At 37.0% G+C, this 22,228-nt stretch overlaps 1 protein-coding gene across 1 annotated transcript in view; it reads left to right on the top strand.

The window, feature by feature from the left end:
* The first annotated feature begins 3,164 nt into the window (after positions 1-3,164).
* LOC145660442 (uncharacterized) overlaps positions 3,165-22,228 on the top strand; it is a 69,656-nt gene continuing 50,592 nt past the window's right edge. The window contains exons 1-3 of the mRNA XM_081727915.1: positions 3,165-3,304; positions 13,684-13,884; positions 19,337-19,490. Coding sequence (XP_081584041.1) covers positions 3,165-3,304; positions 13,684-13,884; positions 19,337-19,490 — 495 coding nt within the window. The remainder of the gene's footprint in view (positions 3,305-13,683; positions 13,885-19,336; positions 19,491-22,228) is intronic.

Genomic DNA, 22,228 nt, shown 5'->3' with positions numbered 1-22,228 from the left:
GCGCCTAGGTCTTCCTAATGGTCGTTTTCCTATGGGTCTACCATTCAAGACTTTGAAAGCGTCTCTACTTTCTTCCATTCTAGCTACATGACCCGCCCATCTAAGCCTCCTAGACTTGACGACCCTAACAATGTTGGGTAAACCGTATAATCTATGTAGTTCCTCGTTATGAAGCTTCCGCCATTCCCCATTCTCGTTCCTCTTGGGTCCGAATATTCTTCTAAGGATCCCGTTCTCAAATACTTTCAGTCTATGTTCTTCCCTCAGAGTAAGCGACCATGTTTCGCAACCATACAGAACAACAGGCATGATTATCGTTTTGTATATTTTAAGTTTCAAATTCCTCGACAGAATTCGCGACGACAAGAGATTTTGAACCGAATAGTAACACGAATTCCCTGCTTTTAGTCGACATTTAATTTCTTCGTGAATATGATTTTCGTCTGTTAATATTGATCCTAAATATTTGAAAGTATCCACTTTATCAAAAGTATTATTTAATATTTTAACGCCTCCACAATTTGCCGTATTACGGTCCCGACGCACTTCCATGTATTTAGTTTTCTCTGCATTTACTTCTAAACCCATGTCCCTGCAAGCGTTTAATAATATCTCTGCATTTATTTCTACTGTTCTCCTATCATCCCCTATTAGATTTACATCATCAGCATATGCCATAACCTGGTGAATGCCGTTCAACTCTAGGCCCTGGTTGCTATCTTTGATTTTCCTTACGGCGTATTCCAGCACAAAGTTAAATAATAATGGCGACAACGCATCTCCTTGTTTCAGGCCATTTTCGACGTGGAAGCTCGTGGACAAAAATTTTCCTACCCGCACTTTACTTTGGGATTCACTTAAACATATCTTAATTAATCTAATTAGCTTTCTCGGTATTCCAAGCTCTGTAAGAACGTTGTATAATGTTTCTCTCCTAACCGAGTCGTAAGCCTTTCTAAAATCAATAAATAGTTGATGTACCGGGGTATTGTATTCCCACTTCTTTTCGAGTATTTGGCGAATGGTAAATATTTGGTCGATAGTTGATCGATTTCGTCTAAATCCGCACTGGTAATCTCCAATAATTTTATCTGCGTATGGGGTCAATCTTGCTAACAGAATATTTGAAAGGATTTTATAGGATGTTGACAGAAGAGAAATGCCTCGATAATTATTACAGTCAGTTTTGTCGCCTTTCTTGTGAATTGGAACAATGATTGACTCTTTCCACTCTTGTGGCAATTCTTCCTTGTTCCAGATAAGGAGAATGAGTTTGTGTATCTTGTTCCACAATTTTTCGCCTCCAGCTAAAATTAACTCAGCTGGAATTTCATCTACACCCGGAGATTTGTGTTTCTTTAATTTCTTTATAGCGGCTTCCACTTCTATTCGATTGGGTTCTGGAATATACGGTTCTGCGGTGTGTATCTCCTTTTTTCCACACACATTAGTTTTTGGCTGCGTGTTCAGCAATTCGTCAAAGAAATCTTTCCATCTATTTAGGAGGCTATCCGTATCAGTGAGAACTGTTCCGTCAGATTTCTTTAATATATAAGTACGAGGTTGATAGCCTTTCTTAAATTCGCTGATCCCCTTATACATGTCCCGAATATTTTTATTTTTACTATTATCTTCAAGTTCCTTAATTTTAGCTTTCAAAAAATCCCGTTTCTTTGTTCTAAAAGTTTTGGAAGTTTCCCGCCTGATATCTGCGAAATTTTGTGTAGTTATTTCATTCGGATTTTGTAGCCACCGTAATTTTGCCTGTTTTCTCTTCTCTACTAGTTTAATGCATTCTTGGTCGAACCATGGTTTGTTCCTACGTATTTCCGCATGTCCCAATTTTTCTATTGCTGAACTTTTAATGCTATCTCTAATTTCAATCCAAGTATCCTCAACACTAGTGCACTCCGAGTCTTCTAAAACCGAGAATCTATTCGAAACTTCAATCTGGTATTCCTCTCTTACCTGGTTCTCTTCTAATTTCTTTAAATTAAATCTCTCCGTTTTCGAGCATTGAGTATTACATTTATTCAACGATAATCTCTCCCGTATTATCGCTGCTACCAGGTAGTGATCAGTGTCACAATCAGCCCCTCTAAACGACCGGACGTCAATTATGCTAGATTGTCTTCTTCTATCTACTAAAACGTGATCAATTTGATTATGTGTTTTTCCGTCTGGTGATGTCCAAGTGTATTTATGAACGTCGCGATGTGGGAATTTTGTACTCTTCACGATTAGGTTTTTGGATGTTGCAAAGTTCACGAGTCTAACACCGTTGTCATTACTTTCCTTATGCAAACTTTCGTTCCCTATAATCGGTTTGAAAATATCCTCTCGTCCTACCTTCGCATTGAAATCCCCTAATAGAATCTTCATATGGTATCGCGGGAGTTGGTCAAATATCCGTTCCACTTCTTCGTAAAAACTATCTTTTATATCGTCACCCTTATCTTCAGTTGGAGCATGTACATTTAAAACAATAATATCACACCACCGTCCCTTAAGAGTAATAAAAGAAAGTCTGTCAGTAACAAATTCAACCCGTTTAATTGCTGGTAATATTCGTTTGTGAACGAAAAACCCTGTTCCTAACTGGTGATTTTTATTTCCTTCCCCGTAAAAGAACGTAAAATTTCCGGAATTCTCAGATCCATTTCCTTCCCACCTAACTTCCTGAACTCCTACTAAGTCCATCCTGTATTTCTCTAACTCACTCGTTACAGATTTTAACGCGCCTGCCCTATAAAGACTTCTAATATTCCATGTTCCAAATCTCATGTCCATTTTCTTTTGCTGATGTCGTGCCAAGTTATCAGTCCTTGTCCGAGGCTTTTGTGAATGTTTCTGAACAAGTACCTTTTTTTACAGGATGAGGGTGTTAGCCTTACCCAAACCCCCAAGCTGGAGGACCACTCCTAGTCGTCTGTCCGCGACTGCTTATTCAGTATATTCGCAGCTAACCTCTATATCTAGAGGCCTTCTCCTCGATCCGCAACCTGAGGACGCGCCATGCCGTGGTGACAGGAACCCACGTTACACGGACTATGTCATCAGTGCGTTCATATATAGCAAGAAGATAATCCAGTGGTAGTTAGGCATAGCGTGATAAAGCTGGAACTCGGTCGACGAGCTTATGGACAATTAGATGTGCTAGAAGTATGGCAAAGGGTTTGGAAATTGCGCATGATGATATATTTCAGCAGCCTGAGTATCGAAAGCAAGAGGGTAGGCCAGACGTAAGGTGTGCTTTTGGAAAACATTCAGCCGCTTACAGAAAGTTCGAACTGCTAATAACAAGGTGAGATGACCGTACATGATTGCTGAGCGTACAAAGGCTTTATACTGTTTAAACATGTTCTGGAGGCGGTAGACACCTGCACGGGCCGAATTTTTGGCCCGAGCCCAATCCAGCCCGAATGTACCTAGGCCCGGCCCAGCCCGGGCCAGAAAAGTTTTGGATATTTTCAGCCCGACCCCGGCCCGGCCGGATAAGCTTTTTAAAGTTCTTGGCCCAAGCCCGGCCCGGGCCCGATAAATTTTAAAAGTTTTTGGCCCGACCCCGACCCGATAAACTTTTTAAAAATTTAGCTCGATCCCCAATCTTTCTCAAAATTTAGTATTAAACTTGACCTAACCCTTAGAAACATTTTCTAAACTCTGGTTCACAACCTGACGCTTGCCTCCCGAATGCTATCCTTGCCTCCTAGAACTTTGTCTGTCATCGAGAGAACAAAAACTCCATTTCCTGTAACAAAAATCTAACTTAATTGATTTTTAGCATAAAGTGAAGATGGCAATATTGTTTAGCGACAGACAAAGCTTTCCCACCCCTTCTTGTCATATTTTGGGTTCAGTGATGGTCAAGGACAGAGCTCAATTTACCGCGCAATGCCTGCAATCCTCTATAGTGAAAGTGGAGCCGCTAAGAAACACAAACTGTAAATAGCTATTGCATTGTTTGTAACATTTTTCACGGGCATACTTCTTCAACGTTTGGCTTTATTCCAATTATCGTTTAACGAAAGTCAATAATTATTAATAAATTGCAATTAATTGGTCCAAGCCCAGCTCGGCCCAAAGAAATAACAGAGTCAGTCCGCCCAAGCCCGGCCCGTGCAGGTCTCTAGGAGGCGGTAATATGTTATTATTCTCGATCCAATTCCTTCTTGTCTGTTACTTATTATTTACAAAGAGTGCGCATCCCCTGAAGAGCTTGGACGCAATCCCCAAATTTACCATGTTATCCCAAAATGTTTCTTACTTCTTCGAAATGTATTGTTCTGCTTCCCAAAATTCATCGTTCTTTTGTTTGATTGAACCATTTTCAATGAAGAATTATGTCGCCCCGAAATATTATTATGATCCCCAACCTGCGCCCCTGTTAAGCTCTATTTACTATTATCTCTAATATGTGAACTTCCTAGTAAGTACCAGATGCTATTCAGTAAACTTAGTCATGTTCTTGAGATGATCTTCGATTTTTCTCAGTTCGCCTATAAAATCTATGAGATCATAATTGATTTAAAGACATATTAATTGACGATGCGGAACATAGTAGCAACATAAATTACTTCACTAAGTATAATTTTCTACATACTAACTACGTACGCAGATAAATTTTATGTTAAATTATGATTTCCGCAATATCTTGAATAAGAGAAATTGTGGTCGGGATTGGTGAGGACTCTTAAAGGATGAGCAATTGTTCTGTTACTGATAACGTGCCAAATTAATTGCCATCGTAAGTCAACTTTATCTATAGGTGACTCCATAACTCTTGAACCAGCCAACCGATCTCGATCAAATTTCCAACATAGATAAGGTTTGGGCCTGGGATAGCTTTCATCATTTCAATTTAAGGGTGGCAACTTAACGGAATGGGTGGAGGAGATATAGAAACATGATCGAAAATGGGCAATATTAGTGTAGAAATAATAGTTTTTGGGGTCGCTGAGACGAACAGTAATACTTGTGATGCTCTTTAAATCAAAATTCAGCTCATTTATGTTCAAAATGAAACGTATTCTGCTCGTGCGAAGAACGGGTATTCTGGTAGTCTATATTATAAAAGGGAAACATATTAGTCTGCGTGCGAAACATATTAGTCTACTAATTTCGGCGCTAATAAGTGTAGCTACTGCCAAAGGCGCCGATCCTGGGGAGTCGAGGGGGCCCGGGCACCCTGATTGTATTTATGAATATACAATATTTTTCATAATTTAAATTCAAATTTGTCTTTAAATCCTTATATATGCCTGCTGCATCTGAATACCCCCCAAATTTACAGAGAAATCAGCGCCCTTGTTCACTGCGCTGTCTAACACCAATATATGTCGGTAATGTAAAAGCAAATTGCTCGTTTAAAATAATTGTGAATATTTAATTGCAGCTTAAAAGCTCCATTGTCTTGATTTTAATTATTTCAAAATATTGTAAAATTCTATTTAAATTTCAGCATTAACGTTTATGTATTTCTATAGTCATATCTTCTGGAGATTTAATTGCAACTTAGGCTCTGCGGTATAGCGATCACCTCTGGTGCGTGCGGTCGCTGGTTCAGTCAAAACTTGCACCAAATGGGCTTTGTGGTGAACAAACACCATGTGTGTGAGTTTTCTCTGGTTCCCCTTTTTTCCTAACACTTTCTTCATTGCCATCAATACCGTCTCCTTTAGCCTACATGGTATAACTGTGGGACGTAAAACTTAAAGATTTCATTTAATTTTCATTTTCATTGCAACTGATACTGTATTTCTTAAATTTATACTAATAATTTGAAAGTGGACAGTGCTGGACAGTCTTGAACATGAACAAACTCTTTATTACGAGGGTTGATCAGAAAGTAAGGTTACAAAGCCTGCAGTGAAACGTGTATATATTAGTTCATACAACCAATACAGCCAACAGATAGTACATACGAGGAGTGATCAGAAAGTAAAGTTACAAAGCCTGCAGCGAAACGTATATATATATTATTTCATACAACCAATACAGCCAACAGATAGCACATACGAGGAGTGATCAGAAAGTAAGGTTACAAAGCCTGCAGTGAAACGTGTATATATTATTTCATACAACCAATACAGCCAACAGATAGCACATACGAGGAGTGATCAGAAAGTAAGGTTACAAAGCCTGCAGTGAAACGTGTATATATTATTTCATACAACCAATACAGCCAACAGATAGCACATACGAGGAGTGATCAGAAAGTAAGGTTACAAAGCCTGCAGTGAAACGTGTATATATTATTTCATACAACCAATACAGCCAACAGATAGCACATACGAGGAGTGATCAGAAAGTAAGGTTACAAAGTCTGCAGTGAAACGTGTATGTATTATTTCATACAACCAATACAGCCAACAGATAGTACATACGAGGAGTGATCAGAAAGTAAAGTTACAAAGCCTGCAGCGAAACGTATATATATATTATTTCATACAACCAATACAGCCAACACATAGCACATACGAGGAGTGATCAGAAAGTAAAGTTACAAAGCCTGCAGTGAAACGTGTATGTATTATTTCATACAACCAATACAGCCAACAGATAGCACATACGAGGAGTGATCAGAAAGTAAAGTTACAAAGCCTGCAGTGAAACGTGTATATATTATTTCATACAACCAATACAGCCAACAGACAGTACATATGAGGAGTGATCAGAAAGTAAGGTTACAAAGCCTGCAATGAAACGTGTATATATTATTTCATACAAGCAATACAGCCAACAGATAGTACATACGAGGAGTGATCAGAAAGTAAGGTTACAAAGTCTGCAGTGAAACGTGTATATATTCTTTCATACAACGAATACAGCCAAAAACGGAGTGACAAACATCTTGGCATTTGAAGGCGGTGCACCAACTTTCCTTTAAATGGTGCTAGCAAATGAGACGCCAGCGGTATTGCCATGTTTATTTTGTACATATCCACTTCTATCCTCTGCCACCTGATCACGCTGTAGTTCGTCTGCTTAGCCATAACCACACCCCTTAGAACTCGGCAACGTCGCGTCAGAGCTTGCGTTTTATTCGTTTAGCTGAAATGCCAAGATGTTTGTCACAGGCTTTACATACATTAGGTTCTTTTTCGACATAGTCTCCATATCACGAGACACTTGTCGCATCGTGGGATGAATTTGAAGATTCTCTTCCGGTAAATAATCCTATCCTTGCGTGTTCAGCCACGTTCTCACAAAGTGTTTCATCTCCTCGTTTGAAGCGAAGCGACGGCCTCCTAGTTGCCCTTTCAAATGCAGGAACAGGTGAAAGTAGCTTGCAGCGTAACATGATTCTCCTGTTGTCCTGAATTAACTCCTCCACACGAGCTGTGTTCAAATCTGTTGATGCCGTGCTGGGTCGTCCACTGCGTTCCTCATTGATGACGTTTTCTCTACCAGCCGCAAACTTTGGGACACCATTCTGTGACATGCTCACGAGACATTACAGTCTCTACGTAAACCTCTACCACCTGCCGAGGAATTCCATCCACGGTTACATTGTTTCGCCCACAGAAATGAATAACTGACTATGAATGGACTTCTTTGTGAGACCAGTTTCTCCAACGAGCCGCCATTTGTGTTTACCTATAACTAGCGCTGTAGGTGGCGAGTGACTGAAACTGCACAGTTGCCAAGTCCATGTATTAAAATTATCGCACACTCCTCATTCCTTTATAACAGACAAAATTCCAGAAATATAGGCCTTGTAACCTAGCGTCATCGTACTTAAATTTGAGCATTAGTATTTGTGTAACCCAAGTTAGTTGATAGGTAAAATGAACAGTTACAACTTTTTTTACACTTACCCTATATTCTACAGCGGGCTGATGTTTGAGGGGAACAACTAATAATAATACAAAATAATAATAGTATCATTTTCCTGTGTTGTGCTGCTAATTTAGATGTGTTCTTTTCTCAGCAGGGTTAAAACAGCATGCCAGCAGAATCTGATATTTCTCAAATACAAAATTTCTTTGTAAACATTACTTTACATGGATTGCCTCATGCATCGAAGAAAAATCGAAGCATTATTGAAAGGTAAGGCTATACAAATTGATTCATCTCATTTTCTAGTTTCTTTAGTTTGTCATGTGTAAATCATTATGTGAATCAATTGTAGATAATAGTGGTAATTTTGCTTTGCATCTATTTTGATTTTATCTCATTGATTTTTAGGAAATATATTTTTCTATTCTCTTTAAACTGATTTTAAATATACTCTCATTGTATTTATTTATGTATTTATTTATTTATTTATTCCTCATATGTACGAATATTTAAATTAATGGAGACACAAAGCCCAGTTTTGGATTTTCGATTTTTTACAAAAACCGCAACCGTTTTTAACTTTCAAAAAGCAGTTTTTTTAATAGTTCGGTTTTAAAACCAGTTAGGTTTTCTATCGAAAAACTAGTTTTGGTTTTCCACCAAAAAGGCAGTTTCAGTTTTAAAAGCGATTCAGTTTTCTATAAAAACAGTTTCGGTTTTAAAAGCAGTTCAGTTTTCTATTTTTAAAAAAGTTTCGGTTTTAAAAACGATTCAGTTTTCTATATAAAAAACAGTTTCGGTTTTAAAAAGTTCAGTTTTCTGTCAAAAAATTTCAGTTTTAAAAACGGTTAAATTTTATATAAAAAGTTTCAGCTTTAGAAGCAGTTCTTTTTCCTACCAAAAGACAGTTTCAGTTTCAAAAGTGGTTCAGTTTTCTATTAAAAAAACTTTCGATTTTAAAAGCAGTTCAGTTTTCTATATGAAAAAACAGTTTCAGTTTTAAAAGCGATTCAGTTTTTTTTATCAAAAAAAAAAGTTTCGGTTTCAAAAGCGGTTCAATTTTCTATATAAAAAAACAATTTCGGTTTTAAAAGCGATTCAGTTTTCTACAAAAAATAGTTTCTGTTTTAAAAGCGGTTCGGTTTTCTAATAAAGAAAAATGTTTCTGTTTTAAAAGCGGTTCAGTTTTCTATCGAAAAAAAATTCGGTTTTAAAAGCAGTTCAATTTTTTATTTTAAAAAGTTTTGGCTTTAAATGCAGTTCTTTTTTCTACCAAAAGGCAGTTTCAATTTCAAAAGCGGTTCAGTTTTATATAAAACAGTTTCGATTTGAAAAGCGTGTCGGTTTTCTGTCAAAAACAGTTCGATTTTCTATCAAAATGGAGAAAACCGACGTGTCAGTTTTCAGTTTCCTTACAAACCATATCTTGTTTTGTAAAAATTACTTTCTGTGATGTAAAGGTTTTAAGTATTTCGTTTGCCAAAACTTCTTAGTATATTTACTCTATTTGCCCATATATCTGTTCGGAAGACACAAAATCTCAAAAAGTACTTGATGAATCACCATAAATTTTGACCACGATGTACAGAGATCCGAAGTTAGAAATCAAGTTTGTTGATCGACGTGATCCATTCACCGGAAGTGTTTGAAATCAACAACTTTCAGTTTTAACGTTGATCGCTATAGACTCAGAAGGTAATATACATAGCGAGAAAAAGTTCCCTGCAGTCAACTACGTGTCGCAGTAATAAAAGATGTCCCATAAACGCAACTTTTGAAATACGCGCCATTTCTCTTCTAGTAACTTGGTAGCACTGTACGTTACACGATTTTCATCTGTTGCCTTTTGTGATTAGTTTAGTTAATGAACTTCCGAACTATATATATATATACACAGCGTAGTTTAAAATTAATGATGAAAAATAAATTCCTATTTATTTATTTATTTATGGTTACATATAGATCACAACAGGTATATTACCTAATGATAGTGACCTAGTCAGTTTGTATATAGTTAGAGCATGCATGAATTCACTTACATAATTACAAATACACATTTATAGATATGGCCATTTCAATTAATAAATCTTCAATAAGATTGCACAATAGTTCTTAGAGAATGGTCATTTATAGTAAATATGTCAAGTTCAGGATTACTTTCAGCATAGGAGTTAAAAATATAACACATTCTCCTAATAGGTGACATGTATAACGTATTTGTTCTTGCAGTAAGTAAATGAAAAGTAATATTTCTAGGACGCGTGCGTTTACCTGGAACATGTAATTCTAACTGGGATAGTAAATACTCAGAGTCTATATTATTTTGCAATAATTTCATTTAAAAAATCAAAAGTTGGGTGGTACGTCTATCTTCGAGAGATGAGATATCGTGCTTACGAAGGAGGTCGGTATATTTTTCGAATTTTGGATATAGTCCGGTTTCCTTATAAGTTAAGTATCTCACAAAACGAGATTCAACAGCTTTAAGACGTGCTTTGTTTCTTCTGACTGTTGGGATGCCATGTGATTGAAGAGTACTCAAGTTTGGATCTAACGTAACTATTGAACAGGGTTTTAAGAACATTAGTATTTGAAAATTTAAAGCCAAGTCTGATTACGAAGCCGAGGTTTCTGAGGCTTCACTAACAATGCGATTGATATGCTTGTTGAAGGAAAAGTTGGAGCGAATAGCGACCCCTAAATCAGTTACAGTGTCCACTCTTTGTACAGGAGTGTTGTTTATACTCTAATTAAATTTTAGATTCTCAGTTTTCTTAGTGAATGTAATAACGTTACATTTTTTAATGTTAAGATTAAGTTTGTTCGATGTACACCAAGTATGTAGTGCGCTTAGATTTTCTTCTAGTGCGAGAGCATCGGAGGGCTGGGAAATTCTTCGATAGAGTTTTACATCATCAGCAAATAATAATTTAATACAATTTGGTAGCACATTTGGGAGATCATTTATAAAAATTAAGAATAATAATGGACCAAGGATTGAGCCTTGAGGGACCCCTGATGTTACAATGAAACTTGAAGTTGTTATATTTTTATACATTATATGTTGTCTGCGATGAAAGAGATATGGCATTAGAAATTGTCTAGCTTTGAGAGTGAAGTTGAATGAAATAAGCTTGTTCAATAAGATATCATGATCCAGTGTATCAAAATCTTTACTGAAATCCGTATATATTGCATCAACTTGATTTCTACTGTCAATTTGCTCTGCAATGAAGTGTATGAAAAGAAACTACAACCATAATGACATAGAATGGAAAACAATCATCCAAGTTTCTCGCCTTAGCCTCAATGGTGTTATTCTCAATGTTTAACAACCGGTTCTATAAGGAAAGAGAGAGGGATAAAGTTAGAGATTTGGTTTAGGTGCGCCAACGGCGAGGTCTTTTTGCACCCATACAAAGACCTGACAAGACAGAGAGAGAGAAAGTGATAATAGATAAATAGAAAGCGATAATACATAGATAGATAATAGATATAACTCTCCTAGAAAACAAACGCCTACAAGGTAGACAAATAGTAAAAATTTTACTGGATACCACAAGGGATAAGCAGAGACCTTTACAGCATCCTAATACAAGGTGGTGTGACGAAATGAGGTAACATTGCGAAAATCTTAGAAACGAATTGTCCAAGATAGATGCTTCTCAAAAAGTATTGGGAAGACCTTAATCCAGCAATGGATCGACAATTGTCGATAATGGTATGTATGCGTTTCAAATCTAAATAACTCTCACTACTACAGTCATGCCATCCCAGTTCTCATTCTTGATATCTGAGCATTTGAGATTAAGAAATAAATACTTATTACTTAAATACTTAAATAATCTTGTTCTTTAGAAACTATCCGCCTTATGCAGAGTCGTTTCGAAGTATGATTAGCATCATACTAAAACACTGACTACTGCAGGAGACTTATGTTAGTCGAACTCTTTAGTATGGCACTAATCGCGCTTCAAAACGACTCTGCATAAGGCCCTATATGTTTAACCCTGTAGCTGTAAGAATTTTTAGAAACAAAAACAGTTGAACTAAAATTTACTGTTCCTCGGTATAACTGGATGAAATTTACTGCTATGTCTAGGTATAACAAATAGTTCTGCGAACTCGAAACATTTTAAGAACCGGTGCAAACCGCATGAATAGCATAACTGCTTAGCCTTACAAATATTTGATGTGGGCGCCATTGGTGACGCGGTGAACACGAAGACACTCTCAAGTTCTGTTCTGTCACATCCCAGTATATCCTCAATATTCGTTCTACTTCTTCAGAGATGCGATACTTTACTGCATCAAGGTTTTGTGGCATCGGAGAGAGATACACAGTGTTCCTAACTGGATTGTGATACTTCCATTTCTCTCCAGTGTTGTCACCTCTCTTGGACTCCACCGGAACATGGCCCTAATGTTGTTCACTGTCTCTCCTGATGTTTGTAGGCGTACCAATATTTTTGCGGGATGAAACAACTAGTGGAATGAATCTGATTCACCGAACAGCTAACTCAGTTCCTATGCAGTGCACCTTGAAATATGTTATCGGAATTATCTCTGCACTGTAACTATAGACCGAACATACCCTAACAGCACAATTACATAGCAGGCATATGCCTATTATGTTACCTCAGGTACATGGGAACGTGTCCAGTATGTGCCTCATACACTTCTGAGAAAGAAATCGCATGGATGGCAAGTGATAGTCACAGTCTATGTCCGCCCCTAGTCACATGCCTGACATGTACCTGGGGAACGTGCCTAGTATGGTCTAGGTATGTTCTCCATGCCGAAAGCGTCAATGAACCACAAAATTACTCCCCAACGTACGTTAAATCGCCTATATGCATAATATGTTTACATAAAGGTGAGTCTAAACAACACTTTAAACAAGTAAAAAAAATGTAGGGCGTCCCTAGGGTAAGCGCGAACCACCAACCTTTGGATTACTAGCCGCGTTCTCTTCTAACTTGGCCACAGAAGCGATGAACAGAACGGCGCTTGTAGAGGGATAAATTATTTAGGTTTTTTGCATTCGGCTAATCAGAGTGCTCCTTTAACCGCATATATTCGACGATAACCATTTGGGATCAGATAAAATCTGCTCGCCATGTAATTTTATAACAAATTGACGAGTGTCTATTTACTTTATTTCATAGTTCTTCCATATTCACTTTCAAATGATTGGCGACAGTTGTCATCTAATAAAGTTGATGCGTTTATTGCTCCTAATACACAATCGCTTAGAAAAAGAAGTAAAAAATGCATCAGATGTGGGAAATGAACTTAGAACACCTAAATGGCGAATGCCTAGCACATCTTGTGCTGTTAGGGTATCTGTAACAATATTACCTAAAGGACGTACCTAGAACATGACAGATTGTACCAAGTGACGACATAAAAACAAATGACAGAGTGCGAAACTGAGCCAGGTATATAAATCCTATATTTGTTTTACATAGTTGCAAATATCAACTAGGTGTAACAACTACCTAAAACTGTAGGTAGTTACATACTTAGCACATGAATATCATATGTACTAAGTGTCGGGTACCTAAAAAGTAGCTGGGACACCTAAATGGCACATGCCTATCACATCTTGTGCTGTTAGGGTAAGCAAATTCCAGTAAAATACTTCCTCTTGCTTCAATATCGTCATCTTTAAAGACTGCACTACTAGAGCTACTAACGGTGTTTAGCTATATAAGTTCACATAAAGGTAAATAGTTATGACTTTGTACGTACCTTCATTTACTTTGGTAATTGCTCACTTACCGTTTTCAGTACTCTTCCTACTGGTACTTTTCCCATCATTAATTGTAAATCACGTAATGTAATAAGGTCCTGAGTTACAATGTAACATTATAGTAAAACATATTATTATCGTTTCAGACTTTTGTGGATTGTTAGTTTTGGAATTTGCGTCACAGCAACAGCTCTGATAATAATGAAGTCGTGGACAAAATTTCAAAATGCACCTACGGTGTTAGTGATTGAGAGGAATCGAAATGAATGGGCCATCAGACCACCTGCGGTCATTTTCTGCTCTGATCCTCTTATTAAAAGCAGAAATGTCAAGAAATTTATGAAAAAGTAAGTCAAACCTCTCTATCTATAAATGTGTGTATGTATGTAACATTATTTTTTCCTTTTATTGTGACTTTAGTAAATTTACCGCTCAAATAAATATAGTAAGTATTGAATTTCTTTGTGTTTACGAATAAGAGTTAACAAACAATGTACTCTTACGCTTATATTCGGTAGGAATCCATTTGTCGTCATTTGAAGAAAGAAAAGAAAAGATTTTCATAAACATGGGAATTGTAGCTCGTAGGTAGATTTGTGAGGACGATCGTTGACTGGGATGACGACGATTGTTGACTGGGATTACTGGGATGACGACGATCGTTGACTGGGATTACTGGGATGACGACGATCGTTGTTGCCTGAATGGCATGAGGGTGAAGGTTGAAGAAAATTGTGTCATCAGATTACTTAATAACAAATTTGCAAACCAAATAAACAGAGAGAATAATATTGTGGCCCAGAGAGTATTTTGGATAGTTATTTTCTTTTATTTTCATTTTAAATTAATTAGAATTATGTTTTGTTAGAATTCAGAGGAACTACATAATTTATATGGTTCACCCAACATTGTTAGGGTCGTGAAGTCTAGGAGGCTTAGGTGGGCGGGTAATGTAGTTAGAATGGAAAAAAGTAGAAACGCTTTCCAAGTCTTGACTGGAAGACCAATCGGAAAACGACCATTAGGAAGACCTAAGCGCAGATGGGAGGACAATATTAAGATGGATCTCGCAGAGATTGGAATACAAAGTAGAAACTGGATGCAGTTAGCTAAAGATAGAAGTCAGTGGAGAGCTTTTGTGAACGCGGCATTGAACCTCCGGGTTCCATAGGCCATAGAGTTAGTTAGTTAGTTAGTTAGAATTGAGAACTTACACATTGTTTCTGATTAATGGAATAAAATTAAGAAATGCTGCAGACGGACGTAGACATTACAAAAGCACGTTGCGTTGTGTTTATGTTTATGTTTATGTAATGATTAAATAACGTTAAAGACACGATTTGGCAAATGTTGTAATTATTCTGATGAGAAAAGAAAAAAATATTACTTGAGAGAATTGGGAAAACTTAATGTCAGAAAAGATTGTCAAATTTTGTTAACATCTACATAATTTTCTGGTATGTCAAAACTGTCGGCATTGCAAACACAGGCATTCTGGGGATTTCGATCATTGAGAGACAATGAAGAAACTTAGAGGTTTCATCAATCAGATGGGACAACACGAGGATGACGAGAGATGATGTGGGAGATTTCAACAACTGGAAAGAGAACAAAAACCCAGAGATTGGGGGAACTCGTGGTAGAAGGAGGTAGTTGAGAAGAGTTGGCAGTTAGTAGGGGAGAGAGAGTTAGATCCGACTTTGGACTTGTATAGTCCACGATCATCGAATATTCTCCGGAGTCCAAGTAACAGCGAGTACTTCCATATGGCAGACAAGGTCTCTGGGCATCGTCATTACTGAAGTTAGACGGACGCTGATCCATAGAGCAGCTAAAGAGTGGACGGAAGATAGAATCATCATCGCCCAAACGCAGAACAATCCAGCAGGTATGTGTTCCCTTCCTGAAATTGTTACCAGTGATACAATAACCAGAAATGCCGTTAGTGAGATCTGACAGAGTTTGGCTTACCCAATAATTACACTCAATTATTACACTATACACAAATCTTTGAGTTGAAAATACATGAATGTCATTGTGCTAAATTAGAGTTGTTACTTCTCTTTAATAACCTCTCGCATAACATGCAAGAATCGATCATTTCCCGTCCATTTCAGATAGTGGACGGAAGGGAGCTTTCTTGTGTCAACAAGCATTTTCATCCTCTTATTTCGGCACGACAAAGGGAAGTTCACCATATTAATCATAGTAATGAATAATGAGTTTTGTTTTGTAGATGTTATATTGAAACTGGGAATTAATGAACAACTTATATTTTTAATTCCACACGCATGTCATGAAATGTATTATTACTCTTAGAAAATGAAAGACAGTAAATACTACAAGCGTATGCTACGATATCTAAAGAAATACGCAATTACAACATTAATTGCTTTAAATTGCAATTAAAACACAATTCCTGTAGCCTTCTTAACTCCACGAGAAATACGAACTTACGAAACAGCAAATATTATATGGCACCATTTTTTTTTCTATGAACCAGTAATACGTGCAAAAATTTTATATTTGCAAATGAAACTATATAAATTAAGGAGTCACTTCAAAAAAGTGAGGAGGCAACTGCCCCCTCTTGCCGCCCTAATCGCCGCTACGCCTCTTGCCGCCATGTTCCAGGCTTCACTAATATTGCCTGCGTACCATCTGTTTTCCTCCCTTTGTACTTTATACACACAAATCATCATTATTTTTGAACAATTATTGTCATTCCATACTCTTCGCTTATATAGTTTCTAACTTCATGTAAATATTTGAAAAAAAAATGAAATGAAATCTTTAAGTTTTACGTCCCACGGTTATGCCGGTTAGGCTAAAGGAGACGGTGATGATGAGAGATGAGTGAAATGGTGGAATGAAGAAAGTGTGAGGAAACGGGAGAACCCCGAGAAAACCCACGAGCACGGTGTTTGTCCACCACAAAGTCCACACGGAGCGAGCTGTGATCGAACCAGGGACCCCAAGCACCGGAGGTGAACGCTCTACCATTGAGTCACCGCGCCCCCTATGTGAATATTTGAGTTCACAATTCTTACCAAGAAATATTTCATATACAGTATAAACCATATACACAGAACCAGTAGCATCATTTCAGATTTGGCTTGGGAGGGGGGGGGGGCAAGACCCCTTGATATAAGTAAAATTTTGCGTTTTTCACTTACTTACTACTATTCTATTGATAAAATCGATATAAATCTCAAACTCAGAGGAAGCAAATGCCCCTTCCTGCCTTCCCCTAAATGACGCCCCTGTACAGAACCCTTTTATTCGCTACAAGAGTACCGTCTTCCTTACACATTCTTCATTAACATTTCTTTTAAATGCATGTAATAAATGATGTCGATAAAAAGCAGCATCGTTGACGAACTCTTCTTCAAATTATTCTTTTTACATTATCTCCCTCCTATTCTGAGTCCAGCTTGTTGACTCATACATAAGCTTCTGATGAGAGCTGGTTCCTTTCATTCCAACTTAACCTTCTATAGAATTCCTATTAAAATTTTCCATTTCACTTCACTATAAGCCTTTCTTGACTTTCTATTTAATCTTTTAGTGATTTCTTTGATAAGCTAATAATCAGAAGTACCCGTCTTCTGCATAACTTTTCAAATATATTATTCTCCTAAATTTACTATTTTCCCCCTAATTTACTTTCTCCTACAAATTTATTATCCTGTAACCCCCCTTCCCAAATGCAACTTTCCAATCCCCCAAAATTACCATTTCAAAGTTTGATTGTATCATTTTCATTGAAAAAATTATGTCTGGCCCATCTCCCGAAATAACTTAATGGGCGCAACTTAGAGGTTTGCACGGGCGCGCGTCTACTAAGCATAGGTCATTCGGGCTCGGGCCGTGCATTTTTAAATATACAACCACATTTCTCGGGTCTTCCCGAGCCTAACTTTTTAAATATACTGTACAACGATATTGATCGGACCATTCTTTCTGGACAACTTTTAAAACATTTAAATTTGTAAGAAATTTAAAGTACATTTTAATTTGTAACTTGAGACGCCCACACTAAAAATCTGATCATCATTGTGCAATTGACAGTAAACCTAACTGTGTAGTGGAGACAAAAACTAAAAGTAACAGAAATAAATATGCTTAGCTTATCTTGTGAGTGAAAGTTTGACCAGTAAGAATGTGGACTCCATTCGTTTTCTTCACAGCAATCGACAATGACTGCTTTGAGGACTATCAGAGTGAGTTCAGTAGACATCCATTTGCATAAAAATTTGTACACATTGACATTTTGTTTTAAATATTTGGAGTATTTATTTCAAGTTGTGCATTTCATGAGAATTTATATAAATGAAATGAAATAAAATATTTAGTTGAAAGTCCCACGATTATGCACCGAGGCTAAAGGAGGCGAAATTTATATAAGTGGCCATTTTCTTTAAAGAATTCATATAGTTAGTAAGTGTAAATGATAACTTTATTTCGTTATTCTCTCTGAATCATGTAAGCTTTTCAAGTGCAAAATTATGCCTGTAATTGTTGTAAATAAAAGTAAAATTTTGCGTTAATCATTAAGTTTCTCTAATTCGGGTTTATTTCGGGCTCATTTGATAATCACACGAGCTCTGGCCGGGCTCAGACCTAAAGGATAAAGCATATTTGGACTCGGGTCGGGCCTTACATTTGATCCGAGCCCGGACTAAAAATTCCGGCCTTTGCAGACCTCTAGCGCAACCTGAGCACTAAAACCATCCGAAGGCAGACCTGCTATTAAGTCAGTTTTTTGGTTCTTATCCCTACTAAATCCAAAGCATTCCTCTTGGAATTTTTCCCTGTTCATCCATACAGACTATTGTGTACTCCTCAGAGGATCATTTTGACTACAAATGGTTTAAGTTGAAAAGTTTTATAGTCCTTACAATTGCTCTTGTTTGACTTATTTTCAAATAACATCATTGTTATCTCCAATATCTTATCAATTTTATACTTCTCTTATTTCATTACATAGTCAGAAGAATTCTTATCTTTCTTTTTCCTTTTTTTAAAAATTGGTGTTTATTGGAATGGTAGGCTATATAACCGAATTGCTTTCCGTTTCCTTATTTCGTACATCATCTACTAAAAACTCGTCATGGGGTATCGTAACCCTTTATCGAGTCACATCCTGTTTATTTTGTCGACTACTACCCTCTGTAATTTATATTTTGTCCGTAGTTTCGAATCTTTGTAAAATTGAATTCATGCTTCAACAAAAACTAGGGGTCCCCATCTCGTACCGGTTTGCGTCAATGCAACGCAACATCTGCGCTTTAAAGCATAACAGTTATAATTGATTTTTTTTTCACTTTGTGCGTTTCGTTACGCTGCGCAATTCTCGCGAAAACTGGGAATAAGGGTCTAAGCCTATAAAGTATTGAACCAAGTCTCGGGTTCGATTCTCGGTGGGGGCACTTGGTCGAAAAAGTGTAAAATGCTTTTTCAGGCCAACCACCCTGAATGAGGTTTTCCTGGGTTTCCCTCATTCACACCAGGCAAACGCCGGGGTGGTACCTAACTTACAGGTTCCAGGCCGCTTCCTTCCTTACCTTTCCTCGGATAGTTTGCTCGCCGAGGGACGTCATCCCTCAAAACGTGATGGGGTAAATGACCTTAGATGCCGAAAGCCCAGAAATCTAAATCCTAAATCCTAAATAGAAACCAAGCGCCTTGCCAGGAAGTAGGTCAAAACTTAAGAACTGTAACATACACTCAATTGTAAGTGGTATATTATTTATAAATAGTTTGTAAGAGTAAAATTTGTAATCATGTATTTTGCAGAGAGTTTGGGAAACTTAAAGGTGCTATGAAATCACTTTACCAGGAATATGTTGAAGCAATTGGGAATCTGAATATATTAAACTTAAAAGAGTTTACAGAGTTTGAGAAGAAGAATATTCGACTTAATTTAACTCTAAGTTATGTTCAAGCACAGGTGAGTACTTTTTCCTAACTTCCAAATACGTAGATTCTTGATCAATTTGGCATATAATTTCTATACATGGTATATCATAGGTTAAAAACATAGGGGTACTCTTATAGAGTAGTTTAAAACAAGAGCTGGTAACCATTAAACGGTGCTTCGTACTTCTCAGGCTAAAGAATATAGTAAAAAATAGTATTCAACACATCTCCAGCTGAAATCAAACACGAGATTATTCTACACGCACCTAATCTTGGACCTAGACTGTAAAAGCATGTGAACTTTTCTGTTTATGGAGAAAGATTCAGTTGACAAAGATTCGCCATCTGTTTTTTAAAAGAAATAAACATTTTAATAATAGATAAAGAAGCGTGCAAAATGCATGTTGTCTACAAATAAAGTATACATTTTCAGATTGAATGCAATATATAACTACAATATACAGGGTGGGCCAAAAGTCTTAGGACATAAACTATGACAGGAATGAAGTATCCGTCGACATGTTATAGATAAGAGTGAAAATGTCACAGACCATACCGCGTTTCCGGCGGCTACCTTATGTCCATCATCTTAGATTAAACTTCAACATTTCAAATGGAAGCGGTATGTGTGATCAGTAAATTTTACTCAGGAACTTTGCAGTTGTATTATTGCTACCTTTAACAGTTTTCGAGATTTCTAATGATTTTACCGTTATTTTTTTTGTTTCAAGTTCATTTTAATAGTAAATTAGTATTTAGAGTGTCTTCTCAGAGATTGAACAGCAGGAAAGGTGAAAATGGAAGATGATATTATTTTGCGAAAATAACAATATCGGTGTTGAGCCTAGCTCAAACTCACCTATATTTCGGATTTAAACTCAACTCACGATCGCATTTTTGAGCGTGTTTATTACAAGCCTGGTGAGAAGTTTCTTGAAGATGGCCGTAGTAGTATGTTAAATAAAAGTAAAGTAAGTTCCTAATTAGTATTCATAACACGTAACAAGCTGCTTTACTTTCTTGCATTTTACAATCAAACTTGACATTGATGAATAGCTTTGAATTACATATTCCGTGTACATAATAATTGTTTTTACGGGCGGTCTTTTTTATAGTATGACAGTTTGAAGAATGGATACACCTTTTTTCCGGTGAAAAAGAAATGTTAATTGGATAAGCAGAATACAGAAAAGACCTTTCGGGAATAAAATATGCAGATCACACACGTAGAACAAGGTAATTCATTAATATGCAGCACATGTAACGCGGCAGCTGCTGCTGGAGAATATGCTAGAAATTTGGATGGTTGGAATGGGATATCACGTGATGGACGAAGCATATTAAATACCCAGTGTTTTTTAGTGAAAAGTAGTTATAGATTGGTTTTAAAGCATGGATTTACCGAAACCTTTGAATTTTAGTACAAGAGGTGAAAGTGATCTCGCAGAATCGTCATCTTTGCCGGGGGCAGAGGTTTTATCCCAACCGGTGGTGAGCCCGCAATCTCCGCCACTGGAAACAGAAGTTACCCCGGTCAACTCGGATGTATTGACGTCTTTATCGGGGACATCCCAACCGGTGGTAAGCCCGCAACCTCCGCCACTGGAAACAGAAGTTTTCCCGTTACTTGATGTGGATCATGAAATAGAAGAATATCCCCCTACACCTTCACCAACAGTGAGTAATTCCCCGGTGGAGAATTGGGAGTTGGAAGAATTTTTGAATTTGCCATGTGAGTGTACTGTGGAACGTACATCATTGGATTGTATAAAAGACTGTATAATATACTGGAAACCAGACGATATATGTATTTGTTTTGCTTGCGGGTTCGGAGACGGCAGTCAATGGACACACGATTGTTTGGTGTTGGATACGGAATCTCTTGAACGGAAAGCTATAGATGCTGTAACGAAATTTGAAGTTCGTGAAGAATTATTATCAATTTACAGAAAAAAGCATGGACAGCCTTTTGCGATGATATGGAATTTCATTGAACGTTTCCGAGATCTTGTGTGGGACTTTGAATACAGACCCATTCTATTAAAAATTTTACTGGAAAAAGATTATGGGAAATACGTGGACATATGGTAAATTGTGTATTGTTTGATTTCCTTTTATTAGTAATCATGTATTGTGATAGTGAGAATTGTGGACAAAACATTAGTGAAAATTGTGTGTTAGAAACGATAACTGTATACTTACGCTCAAATGGAATAAGTGGTATGCAGCATAATCCTGGAACTTTTCTTGAAAAGCACTTGTTGAATGATAAGACTTTAGTAGAACTCTTTGAAATTTTTCATGAACGGCATCGTGAAATTTCAATCACAAACTTTATGTTAAAAACTGGTGAATGTTTAAAAAATACTGAATTTATTGGACAACTTATTCCAGGTGTCATGGAACGTTCGTGTGAAATTTCAGTTTACAATAAAATGTATATTGTAGACATACAGGGATTTAAGATTTCCCCGAATGAATTTGTGATACGTGAATTTTGTCTTACTGCGTGTGATGATACTTTAAATTTTCATTGTTTAGTAAAAGTACCATGTGAATTTAACGATTTACCAATAGGTTGCCAAAAACAAATCGATTGGCTTACAAACCACTTGCATGGCTTGTCATGGTCTAGTAAGACTGGCTATCTCGTATCACATATTCGGAATATTATGTATGATTTTTGTGCACCAGATGCAACTTTCCTTTGTAAAGGTGGGGAAAAATCCATTTGGATAAAGAAAATCTTTGCGTTAGCAAACGTTGTGG

This window comes from Thermobia domestica, chromosome 1 (genome assembly GCF_964235325.1).
Source record: "Thermobia domestica chromosome 1, izTheDome1.hap1.1, whole genome shotgun sequence".
NCBI classification, from domain to species: domain Eukaryota; kingdom Metazoa; phylum Arthropoda; class Insecta; order Zygentoma; family Lepismatidae; genus Thermobia; species Thermobia domestica.
This window is presented reverse-complemented; position numbering and strand designations above follow the sequence as displayed.